This window comes from Dermochelys coriacea, chromosome 2 (assembly GCF_009764565.3).
Source record: "Dermochelys coriacea isolate rDerCor1 chromosome 2, rDerCor1.pri.v4, whole genome shotgun sequence".
Lineage (NCBI taxonomy): Eukaryota > Metazoa > Chordata > Testudines > Dermochelyidae > Dermochelys > Dermochelys coriacea.
This window is the reverse complement of record NC_050069.1, coordinates 205883687-205900603: the sequence shown is the minus strand read 5'-3', so window position 1 is coordinate 205900603 and position 16917 is coordinate 205883687. Positions and strand designations below refer to the sequence as shown.

Below are 16917 nucleotides of genomic sequence, written 5' to 3'. Positions count from 1 at the left end.
GATCCTGGGCCCCACCCCTCAGCACCCGCGGGCACCCCTGGACCACCCTCCGCCACCCCCAAGCACCGGCCCAAGTTTTAGTTGGGGTATATAGTAAAAGTTATGGACAGGTCAAGGGCCATACATTTTTTTTACTGCCCATGACCTGTCCATGACTTTTACTAAAAATATCCATGACTAAAACGTCGCTATCTCACCCCTGACTTGAAGTTGTTTCCATTATATAAAGAGTTTAAAGTTTGGTTCAATGGCTTTCAGGAATCCCACTGTACAAATTGTTCCAGCACCCCTGATTATTAGCAAGTCTCCGTTAGACTTGATTTGGCAATTTTCATTGGACATATTTTAATTCCTGAAGGGCAAGAAAAAAATACCCATTCTGCTCAATATATACAAATTCAATGTAGTAAAAGTGTTTAAATGTTACCTTAGGTCCCATTGGTCCAGGCCATCCAATTGGTCCTGGCATTCCCGGGACACCTGGAGGGCCTGGTCTACCCTTAAAAGGAAACAATCAAATATTATGAAAATGGGTTTAATATCATTACAGCACATGGGTTTCTATCACAGATGAGATGCAAATTAGAGAAGAAGTATTTTAATATCTTCAGTACAGTATCTTCAAGAAAAAAATTGCAACTGAGACATTATTTTGGCTTTTTTTTTTTAATCCCAAGGAATCCATAGTATGCTTTCTGTTGAGTCTAAGAAGGGAAGTTTGGGCTGTCAGAAACAAATATTTTCTAACGCATAGTATATATATCAGTGCTGGAAGTATATATAGATCAGTGATGGGAGAATCTACATTCAATTTAAGATATTCATCCTTAAAAACAGGATCAGTAAACCAAATTCTGCTCTCACGTATGTCAATTTAAATCAGGAGTAACCCCTTGTAGTTACACCAATGCAAACCAGATATACAGTAAGGGAGAACAGAACTAGACCACAGTTGCCAACTTTCACACGGTAAATAAGCACCCCAACTTTCACAATAATTCAAAAATCAAGCTAATTCCATTTCAAAATAAGGCCAAAACAAGCCAATCTCTAAGAACCCAACACTCTATGAGACTAGGTCCCCCCCGTCTTGCAGTCTGGGATTGTGGTGGGCCCACTGTGCACCCCTGACTCTCTCCCCTCCTTGCCCCTGCTCGTCCCCCCTTGCCCCTGCTTGCCAGGAGTTGATCAAAAAAAAGAAGCAACAAGCTACAAGAAGCAACAAGCTACAAGCCAAAAACAAGCCCAATATCTGCGTTTTTTTGAGGGTTTGGCATCTCTAAACTAGATCCATCGCATTTACTAACACTGCATTTCTATAGATTCATTTTACTTTCTTTTTCAAATGTTAATCAATAATATTGATATACTTTATTAATTATGACTATGTTACTCGTAAAACACCTCTAGGACCAGATCCTGGAGCTACATCTATTTACACCGGCTGTGGAGCTGGCCTTAGGACTCCAATCAAGACCACTAGGGCTAAAAGTATGCCTTAGAATAAGCCAGCCAGCTTTCACTCAGTAGTTGTGCTCACTTACTCTAGGACTGAATTTGGCCCCACTTCTCTTTAGTGATCTGTTGATTTTAATGAGAAAAGCAAGTATTCCAGTGTCTAAGATATGCCGTTTCATTACCATGTTTGATGACACTCTCCGAAATATTACTATTTGGGAAACTCAGAGTTATACAGGTCATTTATTTTTTTTCTATCTGGCATTTGAAATCTAAATAAATAAATACTATATACATAGTTCTTATATTTACATGCTTTGTATTAATTTGAATTAATTGATTTGTGCCTATTGTTAAAATATTCGGTGTATTATTTAAAAGAATGGCTCTTTTCTTGGTGGAATGACCTAATCTCTGCATATCTCTGATTTCATCCTGCAGAGGATTTTTTGGCTTCTTTTGAAAATTAATTACTTTAAAAGGAAGCACTTAGCCAGTGAGATGAAATATTTTGTGACATTTAGGGGCACATACTGTTGACAATCTAGCTTGGCTCATATGTCAGCAAATGCAAGGTTGTAGTCAGCATATTGTGCTGGTGCCAGAACCCCTCAAGTATAATCACTAACAGTTATTTGTCTTTTGGCACAAAGGTCATTTAATTGAATCCTATTTTCAATGGGTGTCCAACTTAGGCTTGTGTTTTTCTGTGGATCAGTTGGGATTTTAATTTTGACTTTTTTTTTTTTTTACAGCTTTTATAACTGTTCCCAAAGTCTACTCCCTTGGGCACAAATATCTAGCTCAGGTTATTCTCTACTCTCTTTTAATTGTGTGGTTAGGAACATATCTTGTCATCCATTTTCACACAGAATTCAAATAGACTCCAATTAGACATTGGGGTCAACCCCTAATAACTGCCACATGTCAACTATGAGGCTGGTGCATGACCCAGATTCTGTAAACCTTGATTCGTACCTTTCTTCCTGGTCTGCCAATTTCCCCCTGCCACAGGGGAAAAAAACGTATTAGTCATGGAGATACCAAGTGAAGAACAGCAGGTCATAAGTTAATGTACTTAAAAACGGAATTGGGAAGATCTGTGTATCTTGGACTTCACTCTATGACCTAAAGTGGACAGTACTCACGTAACAGAATAAATGGCATCTTCAGTTATATTTGGATCCCAATTCAGCAATCCCCCCCTATTCAGCAAAGCACTTAAACATATACTTAGCGTTCGGTATATGCTTAAAATTAAGCTTCTGCTTAAGTCCTTTGCTGAATGTGTGTGGACTTAAGCATGTGCTTAAATATTTGGCTGAATTGAAGTCAAAAGAATTAATGTGAAAACTATTGTATCTGCATGGACCCATATATTAGATATTGCATGGGATGGCGCTGCTTCCTGTTTCTTCAAATAGGGTACGATTTTCAAAAGTTACTATGCAACTTGGGACCATTGACTTCCAATGCAACTTGTGCTCCTTAAGTGCTTTTGGAAATCCCATCCATAGGGTATCAACAATCAGCCTTTCCTACAGCATTTTGTAGATATATAAGGTGTCATTATGAAAAGCTATACAATAGGCCAACAATGAGACTGAACAGTTATAGTTGAAGCTTTAAATTACAGCCTGAAACTGATCTACAGAATCCAGCTGGCATTAAAGCAAACTCCCACTAGGTGACCAGATAGCAAGTGTGAAAAATCGGGTCCAGGGGGGTGAGGGGGAATAGGTGCCTATATAAGACAAAGCCCCAAATATCGGGATTGTCCCTGTAAATTTGGGACATCCGGTCACTCTAACCCCCACCCACCCAAAGAACACACCACCACCAAAAAAAACCCAAAAACCTGAAAGCAAAACAAAATCCCAGCCACCTGCTCTCTCTCTCTTTCCCCTGCCCTACAAACAAACAAACAAAATGCCAAAAGAGTTGGTACTTACTTTTTCCCCTTTTGGTCCCATCACACCAGGAATTCCTTGTGGGCCCTATGAAGAAAAGTGAAGGAAATTGTAAACTTACTTTAAAAAAAATACCCATTCGTTGTTTTCCTTCCCCTGAACTCTGTCCACCTGTCTGTCCTGAGAACTGAGAGTTCCTCTGGGAAGTGACTGCCCCCAAGTTCACAGGTGTTTGTTGTGCCAGTCAGGCTCCTCTTTAATTGTAAGTGCTGTTGCATCACTGAATGGCAGGAAATGGAGAGGCCTGGTACGGTGAATGCAGAAAGGGCAGTTTTGAGGTGAGGCAGAAATAGAAAAAAAAAAAAGGGGCTGAAGCAGAGCAAAGGGGCCAAACATCAAGGAAGCTGATGGAACTCTGGAGAGCAAGAGATGGAAAGAATGCTGAAACTGGTGTGGAGTGCTAAAGGATCAAAAATTGAGGAGATCCGTTCAACCAAAGTGACTGTAAATGGAATAGTCTAAAATATCTTCATTATGCTTTGCAAAAAACCTCGTAATGGGAAGCTGTGACACTCTACAAACCTTTTTTCAGAATGAAACCACTGAAATAAGTTATTTTCCCTGCCATTGCAAGAGCCTTTTGCATGGGTGCACCTCAGTCCCTCTTATCTCTCTATGTGGGATAGAGGAATAGCCTATTCTTCTGTGGGCTGTAATACTTGGGTCTATTTTGGTTGTTGGCTTTAGTGAGTGGGTGCTGGCTGGTATTGGTGGCCTGTGATATGCACAAAGTCAGACAAGGTGATCTAGTGGTGTCTTCTGGCCTTAATCTTTATGACTCATTATCTTAGACAGGACTTCTTAGCCTTTTCAGGGCTGCAGCTCCCTTTTCTTTATGAAGATCTCTTCACCTCCTGCAACTTCCTTCCATGTAGCCAGGACCTTCCTTCCATTTAACAATAAGAGAAGGGAAAGATAGTTGCAAACTGTAGAGATCAAAACCTCCAGGTTGAAAACCCCTGATCATGGAAATTTTGCTGTGATTTTAAGAACTTCTTATTTTAGTGAACTGATATGATTTTTTGTTTGTTTTGTTTTTGCCCCCAAACAAAAAGGGCTTCCAACAGCAAAATCCACCTTTCTTTTTTTTAAAAAATAGCTGTGAAACAAATTATATTTACTTCCTCATAAATGTGACACAAAGGACAAATATTTGCTGGTTACATTTATAGGGTGAAATTTTTCACACCATTCACGTTGTGAAAATGAAATGCCATGCTCTGAAATATAATTTTCATAATTGCTGTTGTTATAGCATTTTTAAACAAAGAGGTCCAAAAGATCTTGAGTTTCTCAAAAAAATTCTAACTGTTTTAAATTAAATCTCAAACTAAGTTATAGGTCTCACTATCTCTGGTATAAATTTCTCTCATGCTGTCTGATGTCTAATTCAGTCTAAAGCTGTATTTTAGCTCATTGGGATCTGAGGGGACTCTTTTCAATGAGTTGAGCAATGGAGGGGACTCTACACCTCACTGGGGGTGCTGGCCCGACCTCTTCAAGTATCAGGCCATAAAACTGTATCAAACTATTTAATTTCTAATTTCCCTGAAGTGACACTTGAAATCATTACTGTGGCTTTGGTCAACAGGTCATAGGTCATGGGCAATGATGATACAATCCAGAAGTCATTATTCAGGAAGGCTCTGAAGAAGGCACTTTTGAAACTCCATTCCCTCAAACACTACAAGTCGGTTTAGTGTTTTAACAGAAGGAGGTGGAAGGATTTTGCCATTTCAGGTGAAGGAATCTCTACCATTAAACCAGGGGAGACTTTGAGCCTCAGCTCAGAAAGATTATGAAAAACAACTGTTTTGGTTTTAGAATGCACCAGAGGGCAGATATTTTTTAAAAATTGTCCAGGGGAGGATTTCCTCTGAGCCTTGATAGTGAGGGACTTTGACCCCACCACACAAATTACTTGGTTTAATTCTGAATACTGCCTGTTCGTCTCGTAGCAATTATACCATCCAAAATACAATGTAAACTAATCATCACACTGTATGAATAGGGCCAGATTCTATCCTCAGTTACACTCAACTATAGCTACTTGGAAGTCAGTGGAGTTGTTTTAGATTTACAGTGGTGTAACTCAGAGTAGAATTTGGCCTGCTATGTATATATATGAGGTAAAATGAAAACGTAAAATTCATCTCAGATTCTGTAGAGAATATTCAGTGTGACTCACATCAGGGACATTCAAGTTACAAAAAAAAGGAGTTTGGAGCTATTATTTTAGATTATTTGTTTATTTTAGTACCAATATTTCCATTCCATGTGCCAAGAGCTGAAATGATACTGTCCAGAGGATTTTCTGCTCTAAGCTTTGGAACCATGAATCCTTTATAAAGCACATTCCCACAGTTTATAATTAAAAATTCCCAGACATGCTACTCCATGATTGTAGTACGACCTGACAGCCAATTGTTTTCAAGTTGTCATAAATATAAAGGGAAGGGTAAATACCTTTAAATCCCTCCCGGCCAGAGGAAAAACCTTTTTACCTGTAAAGGGTTAAGAAGCTAGGATAACCTCGCTGGCACCTGACCAAAAGGACCAATGAGGAAACAAGATACTTTCAAAGCTGGGGCGGGGGGGGGGGAGGGGACACACAAAGGGCTCTCTGTCTGTGTTGTTGCTTTTGCTGGGACCAGAGCAGGAATGCAGGTCAGAACTCCTGTAAAGGGTTGATAAGCAACCCTTAGATTCTGTTAGATTCTGTTTTGTTTAAATGGCTGATAAAATAAGTTGTGCTGAATGGGATGTATATTCCTGTTTTTGTGTCTTTTTGTAACTTAAGGTTTTGCCTAGAGGGATTCTCTGTGTTTTGAATCTGACTACTCTGTAAGGTATTTACCCTCCTGATTTTACAGAGGTGATTCTTTTTTTTACAGAGGTCCCGGCAAAAGCATCACACAGACAGAGAAAGCCCTTTGTTCCCCCCCTCCCCAGCTTTGAAAGTATCTTGTTTCCTCATTGGTCCTTTTGGTCAGGTGCCAGTGAGTTTATCCTAGCTTCTTAACCCTTTACAGATGAAAGGGTTTTTCCTCTGGCCAGGAGGGATTTAAAGGTGTTTACCCTTCCCTTTATATTTATGACACAAGTGCTCTAAGAAAATAAATTTCATAAATTCTTTAGCCACTTTATTAATACTATTTGTGTCAATGGTCTTTGTAGACCATCACACTCAGCATTATTGCTCTTTTAGTTAAAGGAAGAATTGATGTATTCAGTTTTTCAGTTCTATTTTTAGACTCAAATAACTATTGTCATCTTTCCCACATATCGTAGTTTCATAAATCCTTTGGAACATCACTGAGTACATTGTGGGACTGTATAATAATATACATAAGACACTGTTCAATATAGTACAAGAGATTCATGATCATATGAACGTCACTAATCTACACACACCCCATATGCAAAATAGTCTGCCTCACCCCATGTTTCAGCAAAGATATAATGACAAGGCGCTATAATGAGATTTCCGAAAATAAGACATTATTATTTTTACAAAATACACTACAGAATAGTTACTAGTCTACTATGAAGTATTATTGTGTAAATAATTAAAACTAAATTCCATTTGAACAAAGCCCATTAGCGTTACTTTTTAAAATTGTGTTTGTGCACTTATTAATTTGTAAAATACAGTGATTCCAAAAAGATCTCCTAGTCATAAACATGCATTAGTGAGATTCTACTGTAGCATAGTACATATTTTTGGTATTATTTGTATTGCAGCAGTGTCTAGAGGCCCCAACCTAGATCAAGGCCCCATTGTGCTAGGCACTGTACATTTCATAATACGGGACAGTCCCTGACCCAAAGAGCTTACAATTAGAGCTGAGTGGAAACTAGAATTTCTCACCCATGACAAACTCCCACATTTAGAACAAAATGCCATTCTGAATTGCAATGAAAAATTGAAAATTTCCCTGGGAGGAACATTTTAAAGTAATTTCATTTCAAAAGGACCAAAACGTTCTGGCATAAAATTCCTGATCCTCTTCTTTACAAGCTAATTTGACAAAGAATGGGAGGGGAAACAGTGGCACAGATAGATAAAGTTACTTGTCTAAGGTTGCAGAGCAGGTCAGTAGCAGAGTTGGAAATAGAAACCAGGTCTCCCGAGTCCCAGCCCAGTACCCTAGCCACTGCACCATATTGCCTTTAATGTATAGACATGTATGCATTTAATTTATGACACAGGTATTTCACTAAGATAAAACTGCACAGGTTTTAATCAGTGCTGTGGACCTTTCCTCATAATATGGCATTTATCGGTGTCTGTGTAAAATCCACCTTTGCAAATCATACCATTTTGTGAGGGCTCTGAGGCTTTATGGTCTTCTGAGCTGACATGTGTGAAACACTGTTCAACTCTTGGATCCAGCCTTTCATTTTCTGGTCTTCAACAGCCCACCTTGCAGAAATGTTGCACTCAGCATTGAGGGAGAGCTTTGTGCCACTCACCAGTCAATACTGGATCTGCACTGTAGTGCTCTGGCAAGAGTCTTATCCAATCCTCCATGCCTAGAAAGATGGACTCCCTAGTGGAAATTCCTGCAGAAAATTTTCAGCTGGTTCCTACTGTTTCCAGTTGGCAAGTAGGTTTCTAAACAGAGCAATGGATATTCTGCTAGTAGAGTACTCATTTCTAGAGCTCTTGATTCTCCAGTAGAAAACAACAGAGACCAATATTAAAAGAAAACTAGTAGAGACTAGTTGAAGGCTTGAAATGATGGTTCCTGAAATTTCCATGGAGGTTAAATGATTCAAGACTTTAGGCTGGTTTAAAGTAGATGAAAATGAAGTGCAACCTCAAGTCTTTGCCTGGAAGGCATTAGGCAGAGAGAAGAAATAGACAAATATATTATTTATGCCAACTTTTTAAAAAGTCCAACCTTAGTTTAAAATATTGTGAAAAATTAAATACCATTTTCAAAACTGCAGCAGCTTTGTAAGGAGCTTAGAACAGATCAGAACATGGAAGGGTATTGTCTAAGATACAGTACTAACCTGGGGGCCAGGAGGCCCTGAAGGGCAATTGAATTCTGGTTCACGTGAAGCTTGTGTTATCTGAAGCTCTTGACATAAATGTTTCATATCAAGGGTAAGCAGCTTCTAAACAAAAAGAAATGTGTATATATATATATATATATATATATATATATATATATATATACATACACACACGTACAAACACATCAAAACACATAATACAGGGAGGCATGAACAATCAATCAGCAACAGTACAGATCTGTAGGGCATTTAATTCCACCCACTTACAAGGGTCCAGTGCAGGCTTGTGGTTTATCATGCATTTCTCTTAATGGAAATTTAATTATCATCACATCAGTTATCATCTTAATTATCATCACCCATCCCACGTTTCATCCTCCCTTCTAACAGCACTATTATAACAGTGTGCCAGCACCATAGCATGCCCTCTCAGCTAATGTGGGGCCCAAATCTATTCTTAAACTTGACTCTGCTCCTTACAGGCACAATTTATGAGTAACAGCACAGCCCAGAAATAGCCTCTTTGCTCTAATAATACAAACTACATTAACCTGTGCTCTGGACTGAGTAAACTTCACTCTAGTGATATTTAACTGGGTGGATATTCATTCATTACAGGCCAGATCCAACTCCTTTGAAAGTCAGGGGAAAATCTCCCATTGACTCCCAATCTCCCACTGGATAAAGCCCTACATGAGCATAGATTGTAATCAGGTTACAGCATGGACCAGGGCCCAGCATAGTGTCTTATTGTTAAGACAGAGAGAGGAAACCTAGAGTCAGTCAGTCAAAAAATCTTAAACACAGTACTAGAGCTGGTTCCCTCAACCACAGTACTTGACTATCAGTAACTGGCTTGCATTAGCAAACCACCTTGCTTATGCCTGATAGCATAAGAATACTAATACTGAAATAAATAAGAATAATGATATGGAGTAACTGGGATTAACAAAACTTGTCTTCACTCGCAAAAGCAAAGATCCATTCCTCAAGCAAGAGTTTAGAACTAAAGCAACATGCTGCTGCTGAAAAACCCCTCAGCAGAGAATATTGGGCCTCAGTTCGTGAGGATCCTAGAGACACAGAGATTAATTTGTTTTATATACATTTTTAATAAGAAGATAACAATAAGGTACGCTTTCAGGAAAAATGTCTCTACTTGTGATTATACAGTTGGATTTAAACAGTAGCTTTTAAGTACTGTAGCTGACTAAGAGATTAAACAAAAAACAAGGTACTCATTCTAAACACTAGCCAGAACTTCAGAATATTAGAAAGTTCTGGTTTCTTCAGTTTGGTGGGAGTAGTGCTATAAACCTAATCCAAAACCCATTGAAGTTAATGGGCATTTTAGCATTGACTTCAAAGGGTTTAGATCACACCCTCTATACATTCTTGACAAAATGTCCAAGGTATACTTAATCCTGCTTCAATGTAAGGGGATGGACTAGATGATCTCTTGAAGGCCTACATTTCTATGATTCTAAAATATTAGTATAATATGATAACTTATGTAGTATTGGAAATCATCAGAGTCATGGATCTCAAAGAAAAATATCTCACAATAGTTGTGGGACATTAACAAAGAGAAATTAACAAGAGACCAATGAGAAAATTCTCCCTCCTGGGGAGAAAATGTGTGGGAGCCAGTGTAGGCTGGTGACACATATAAGTGAGCAGACCACACTGCTATGATAAGATAGGCAAAGAGCCAATTCATAGCACTGAGTAATAATCATAGCTATACAGATCTGACTAAAGCAGGGATTCCATACACAGTGAGTACACAGACTGGATGCTGAGGAAAAGCTGATGGAAATGCAGTAGGGAGTCTGTTTTGTTGGCTGACCTATTTGTCCAAAGCAAACAAAGATGGAGGTGTTGAGTCAATATCAGATTACTTAAAGACGGGCGCCGGCCCACAAATAATTGGAGACTGAAAACAATAAAGTGTTTCCTGTTGCTGCACTGTATGGCGAGATGGGATTGCTGGAATACAACAACCAGAAAGTGCTAAGAAAGGATACACGCGTGTATTTAAAAAAACAAAAATAGGAGAGGCAAGAAAAATGCTCCCAGGCAATACTTACAGAATCCCAGCCCTGTTTGAAATACGGTGGTGGAAATAACGGCGGTGGAGGAGGGGCAAGGAGACAGCATGCTCTGTTATTAATTCGTTTCTTCTGTTCCAAGCAAGGGAGGTCTGTGCAAAAGAAACACTCAGCGATTACTAAGGGGCAAACGCTGCTAGATTCAAATGGCTTGAAAAATGTAGGTGCATTAATCTCTCTTATGACATCTGTAGCCCATATTGTAAAGTAATGTTTGAGTAGTTGTAAAGTGAGCCTCTGTGACTGCGTAAATCACCAGACAGAAGAGCAATATTAATTAGTGTGAAGGGCAGATCTTCAACAGAAGGTGCTAAGCCCTTCGCAGAAGGAAAGGTCCATTGATATTGTTGGTCGTCGTAACTGGAATTTCCCTACATACCATCTACTGGAGGACAAAAGACTTTTGTTGTTCTGCTCTCCTCCCCGTGAAGATGAGTCATTCAAGTGGATTCCTCCCATCAGCTGAGTTTTCAGCTCAAAGCACATTGCAGGAAGGGGATAAAAACCCCACACAAAAGGAACTAGGTATCTCTATGCCTCTAGAGGAAGGCATAAGCAAGAGATCCCCAGCTGCTTAGCCTGGGTTAGCCCTAAAGGACATAGAGTTTGCTGATTATAGAAATTTTTCAAACTTAAGATTGTAACTCATTTGTGTATCTATATTTAGCAGCTTTAAACTTGTACATAACTCGCTTTTTCCTTTTCCTTTTTAATAGATCTTCACATAGCTTATTATAGGATTGGCTATAAGTGTGGTCTTTGGTATGAGATCTAAGGTACAACTGACCTGGGGTAAGTAACTGGTCCTTTGGGATTGGGAGTAACCTGGATATTGCTGTGATACTTGGTGTAAGGGACCATCGATCACAAAAGTAGGCTCACCTGGGTGGCGAGATAGATCAGAGTACCTAACGGGACTGTCTCTGACTCCATGTTAAGGAAGTGATAGTGCCTGAGGCGTTTCCACTTGATAGTTGGTTGATGCAATCTACATATAAAACTCACAGCAATTTGGAGTTTGTGTCCTGGTTCCTAACCATTGGCCCTGAGGTTGGTATTCACGCTCTTGAGTCACTGTAGGCAGCATTACAATAGTTATGGCCATGAATTATAGAATTAAGAGTTTTTCCTTTAACATTTCCAAGTAACATTCTAAAGTGGTTATGAAGTGAAAGGGGCGGGGAAAAAAACCTTATCAATTTGCCACCTAAGATGAATAATTTTCACTCAGCTGAGGTGCAACCAATCATAACCTATTACTTGCATATATCATTTCATTGGTGGCCATTACTCCTGTTCTCAGTGTTGTTCAATTCTGAGGAAACAAAACCTAGTGACTTGCCATGTAGCTGTTTTCAGCCAGAATACTATACTAGACAATACTAAATGCTGGGACACTGTACAGCTGGAGTTTCTGTCTTTTGTATGAGACTTAGAACTGAGAACTTGACCTCTCAAAGTCCTTTAAAATACCAAAGCACTATTGGCAAGAGTCCAGGGTCCCAGCGCAGGCACTGTGGCTGTTAGGTCATGACAGAGGCTGCATTGGTGCAGAAAGTAACATGCACCTGAAGGCCTTCAGTATACTGTTGATGCAGTAGTTCATCTCACAGTCTCTCTGAGTGCTTTCAGATATATATGCTGAAGAGAAAGGATGACAACGCTGAGCCCAACAGGACTCCATCTGGAGGAGGAGCATCATGACGTTCTGCAAGGAATGATTAGAGCCCACAGATGGCTGTTCCACCCATTCCTGCTATGTGCTGTGTATACGTCAGAGGTATCGTCGCTTTCAGAGGAAACATGCAGAATAAGTATGGAGGCCTGGTTTCTGCAAGGTCAGGAACTGTTTTCCCATCTGAGCCAGGCTACTGTTGCTATCACCTTTGCGCTCACTTTGCTCAGGAAGGAGCGTCTGGTAATGGGGGCAGCAGTGAATACTTTGCAAGGTCATTGACGTCAAGCGTAAGGTTTTGTCAGAACTGGCAGGAGTATTGCATTGCCTTGGATGGCTGATGGAATACTTTCTTTGAAGAAGTCAGTGATGATTTCAGATATTCTTTAATTGCTTTCACCAGCCATAAAGCAGGACAGCCAGCCATGCCCGGGTGCTCCCAGGGTTATATTGTCTGAAGTCCAGAATCCCCAAAGCACTGAGCTCTACAAGCTTGATCCCTCAGGCCCCATTCCAACCCCATCCCCACGGCCAGGGAAGGCAGCATAATGCCACTTACATCAACCCTACACTCCTCCTTTGCTTGGGGAATTCTCCTCTGACCCACCTTAGCCTCTTTATCAGCCCCGCAGGCCAGTGTTGAGTGGCATATAGGAGCTAGAGTAGGGGCCAGAATCTATCCCTAGATTTCTATGGCTGCCAAATTAACTCTAATTTTTAGTGGTTAAATTAATCGTGGCTGAAAGTGTCTCCCCGGATTCTTCTGTAACAGTGAGTGCCATGTGCAGATATGCTCACATTAGATTCTATTCCATACCTTTTGCATTTTAGTGTTAGTTCAAGCACTGCATTTGCCATGGACAAGGAGACAGATTATTTAAATAAATCGTAATAAAATTGAACAGCAATATACTAACCCAGGACAGGAGTATTAAACCAGGTTTGAAAGAATAACAACATACAAAGAAATTATTAAAAGAACTAACATCTAAAAAAAATACCAAATTAAAATTAATTGGACTTAGTAAACATAGCCCTGTCTAAAAACATTACCTTGGTTCTCATACACTCAGTCTCTCTCTTAGAGAACTGAACAACCTTCAGCCACCCATTAGAGGGACAACCACACCTTTTGTTAAAGCACCTAGGGCCAAATCCCCGAAGGTGCTTAGGCACCTAACTCCCATTGATTTCAGTGGGGGTTAGGCACACAATGCCTTTGAGAAGTTCGGCCCTAGCCCTTAGATCCACTCACCGAATACTCAAGGTTTTCTACATGGAAAGTTTAGTGAACAGCAAACTATGTTGTGAATGTAAAATGCACTACCTACTCCGTACTAATACCCTGTGTGGATACCCTTACTGCACATCCAGTGCCCTTGGGTGGTTTAGCTTAATGCACTCCCTTAATGCACAAAGGCACTCTTAGGGTGCAGTAAACGCATTAACATGGGGAGTTTTAGTGGAGTAGCTAGTTCAGAGTACTTAGTGCACACTAGCTACTGCAACCTTTTTCCCCATGTAGCCAGGCCCTGAGACTTTGCTTTCATTCTAAGGAAAGGTACCACCCAGGTTACTTCAAATGACATTTCTTCTCTTCCAGGAAAACTTCTTGAATCTGCATCTTACCAGTTCCCTTTGCCACTGGCATTCAGACAGGAAACATTTTTTGCCACTCGTCCACTAAACTTCTCAAAGTTTACAGTCCGGTCAGGGAAGCTGTATGCCTTTCCTCAATGGCTTCCAGATCACATGTGCTCAGATTAACCTAAATCAGCCTTGGAACTGAAAATCAAGTTGTGTTATTTCTGATTCATACATCATCACTAGTAACAAGAAGCTCCATGGAAACTTTAAAAAAAAGCATCATAAGAGAGACACAAACTATATATATATATATATATATATATATATATATATATATATATATATATATATATACACATTTTTTTCTTAAAAAAAAAAAAAGGTCAAAAATGCCACCATGGCTAAACAACAGAGTAAAAGAGGCAACAAAAAGAAATCATTTAAAAATTAGAGAGACAAGGTGGATGAGGTAATATCTTGTATTGGGCCAACGTCTGTTATCTCACCCAGCTTATGTCTCTAATATCCTGGGACTGACACAGCTACAACTACACTGCATATCATTTAGAAATTGGAAGTCAAATCCCACTGAGGAAAATAGAAAGGTACATAAGTTCTAGCAAGTCAAGTATAATTAGGCAGGCCAAAAAAGAATTTGAAGAGCAACCAGCAAAAGACCCAAAAATCAACAGCAATTTTTTTTTAATTACATCAGAAGCAGAAAGCCTGTCAAACAATCAGAATGGCCACTGGACGATCGAGGTGCTAAAGGATCACTCAAGAAAGACAAGGCCATTGCAGAGGAGCAAAAGGAATTCTTTGCATCGGTCTTCACTACAAAGAGAGATTCCCATACCTGAGCCATTCTTTTTAGGTGACAAATCTGAGGAACTGTCCCAGATTGAGGTGTCAATAGAGGAGTTGTTGGAGCAAATTGACAAGCAGTAAAAAGTCACCAGGATCAGTTGCTATGCACCCAATTGTTCTAAAGGAACTCAAATATGAACTTGCAGAACTACTAACTGTGGTATGTAACCATCACTTCCATCAGCCTCTGCACCAGAAGTCTGAAGAATAGCTAATGTAATCTGATTTTTTAAAGAGGCTCTGGAGTTGATCCTAACTTCAAACTATAGTAAAGAATATATGAATATTTTGGGGAAGAGTCAATACAGCTTTTGTAAAGGGAAATCATGACTCACCAATCTATTAGAATTCTTTCAGAGTGTCAACAAACATGTGGACAAGGGAGATCCAGTGGATACTGTATACTTGGACTTTCAGAAAGCCTTTGTAAGGTCCCTCATCAAAAGCTCTTAAGCAAAGTAGGCAGTCATGGGATAAGAGGGAAGGTCCTCTCATGGATCAGTCATGGGTTAAAAGACAAGAAACAAAGGGTAGGACTAAATGGTCCATTTTCACATTGGAGAGAGGTAACTCGGAGGGTACCTCAAGAATCTGTACTGGGACCAGTGCCATTCAACATATTCGTAAATGATCTGGAAAAGGGGGGAAACAGTGAGGCAGAAAAGTTTGCAGACAACACAAAATTACTGAAGAGAGTTAAGTCCAAAGCTGACTGTGAAGAGTTACAAAGGGATCTCACAAAACTGGGTGACTGGGCAACAAAATAGCCCATGAAAGTCAATGTTGATAATGCAACGTAATGCACATTGGAAAATGTAATCCCAACGATACATACAAAATGACAGGATCTAAATTAGCTGTTGCCATTCAAGAAAGAGATCTTGGAGTCATCATGGATCATTCTCTGAAAACATCTGCTCAATGTGCAGTGTCAGTCAAAAAAAGCTAACAGAATGCTAGGAACCATTAGCAAAAAGAAAAGGAGTACTTGTGGAACCTTAGAGACTAACAAATTTATTTGAGCATAAGCTTTCGTGAGTTACAGCTCACTTCATCGCTTCATTCATTGTGAATACAGACTAACACGGCTGCTACTCTAAGGAACCATTAGGAAAGGAATAGATAATAAGATGGAAAATATTATAATGCCACTATATAAACCCAGTGTATTCCCCACAACTTGAATACTACATACAGTTCTGATAGCCCCATCTCAAAAAAAGATATATTACAATTGGAAAAAGTACAGAGAAGGGCAACAAAAATGATTAAGGTCATGGAACAGTTTCCATATGAGGCGAGATTCAAAAGACAGGGACTATTCAGCTTAGAAAAGAGACAACTAAGGGGGGACAAGACAGAGATCTGTAATATCATGACTGGTGAGGAGAAAGTGAATAAGGAACTGTTATTTATTCCTTCATATAACACATCCAATGAAATGAATAGGCAGCAGATTTAAAACTAACATAAAGAAGTATTTATTCACACAATGCACAGTCAACCTGTGGAACTCATTACCAGGGGGTGTTGTGAGGGCCAAAAGTACAAGTGGGCTCAAAAAAGCATTGGGTAAGTCCATGGGGGATAGGTCTATTAATGGTTATTAGCCAAGATGGTCAGGGATGCAACAGAATGCTCTGGGTGTCCCTAAACTTCTGGCTGCCAGAAGCTGGACCTAGATAACACGGAATGGATCACTTGATAAATTGCCCTGTTTCATTCATTCTCATTGAAGCATCTGGCACCATCCAATATTAGAAGAGAGGGATTAATATAAAATTTCCAAATTAAATTCCTATGAAAACAAATCTGACGGAAGTGTTGTAGATTAATTGCACCCCTAGCTGATGCAAATAGCTGAGGCGTTACATTCTAGTACGTATTCACTGGATTGGGGACTGTGTCTGTCTCTTTATTCACATAACATACCATTTAATGCAATTCCATACTCTTCACAAGGACTGGAATTTCATCATAACATCACAACACACAAAAATTACATTTAAGAGTATGTCTTAAATCAATCAAAATCAGGACATTTTGATTCCAGATTGAAACTTGTTACATAATTCAGCTAAAAGCTGTTCCTAAAATAGCATGTAACTCACCTGGCACAGAAGAATTTGGAAAGCCTCTAATACTTACTGGGATAATATTAATAATTTGATTATTTAAATCTAAAGGGCTCGATTCTTCATTCGGATTGAGCTATGCAATGCAC

The 16917-nt window shown here is 39.5% G+C and overlaps 1 protein-coding gene across 1 annotated transcript in view; it reads right to left on the bottom strand.

The window, feature by feature from the left end:
* Window positions 1–16917, bottom strand: part of COLQ (collagen like tail subunit of asymmetric acetylcholinesterase) — a 65931-nt gene that overhangs the window by 29573 nt on the left and 19441 nt on the right. The window contains exons 2-6 of the mRNA XM_038388271.2: window positions 10544–10656; window positions 8451–8555; window positions 3411–3455; window positions 2437–2463; window positions 428–499 (exon numbers count right to left, since the gene is read on the bottom strand). Coding sequence (XP_038244199.1) covers window positions 428–499; window positions 2437–2463; window positions 3411–3455; window positions 8451–8555; window positions 10544–10656 — 362 coding nt within the window. The remainder of the gene's footprint in view (window positions 1–427; window positions 500–2436; window positions 2464–3410; window positions 3456–8450; window positions 8556–10543; window positions 10657–16917) is intronic.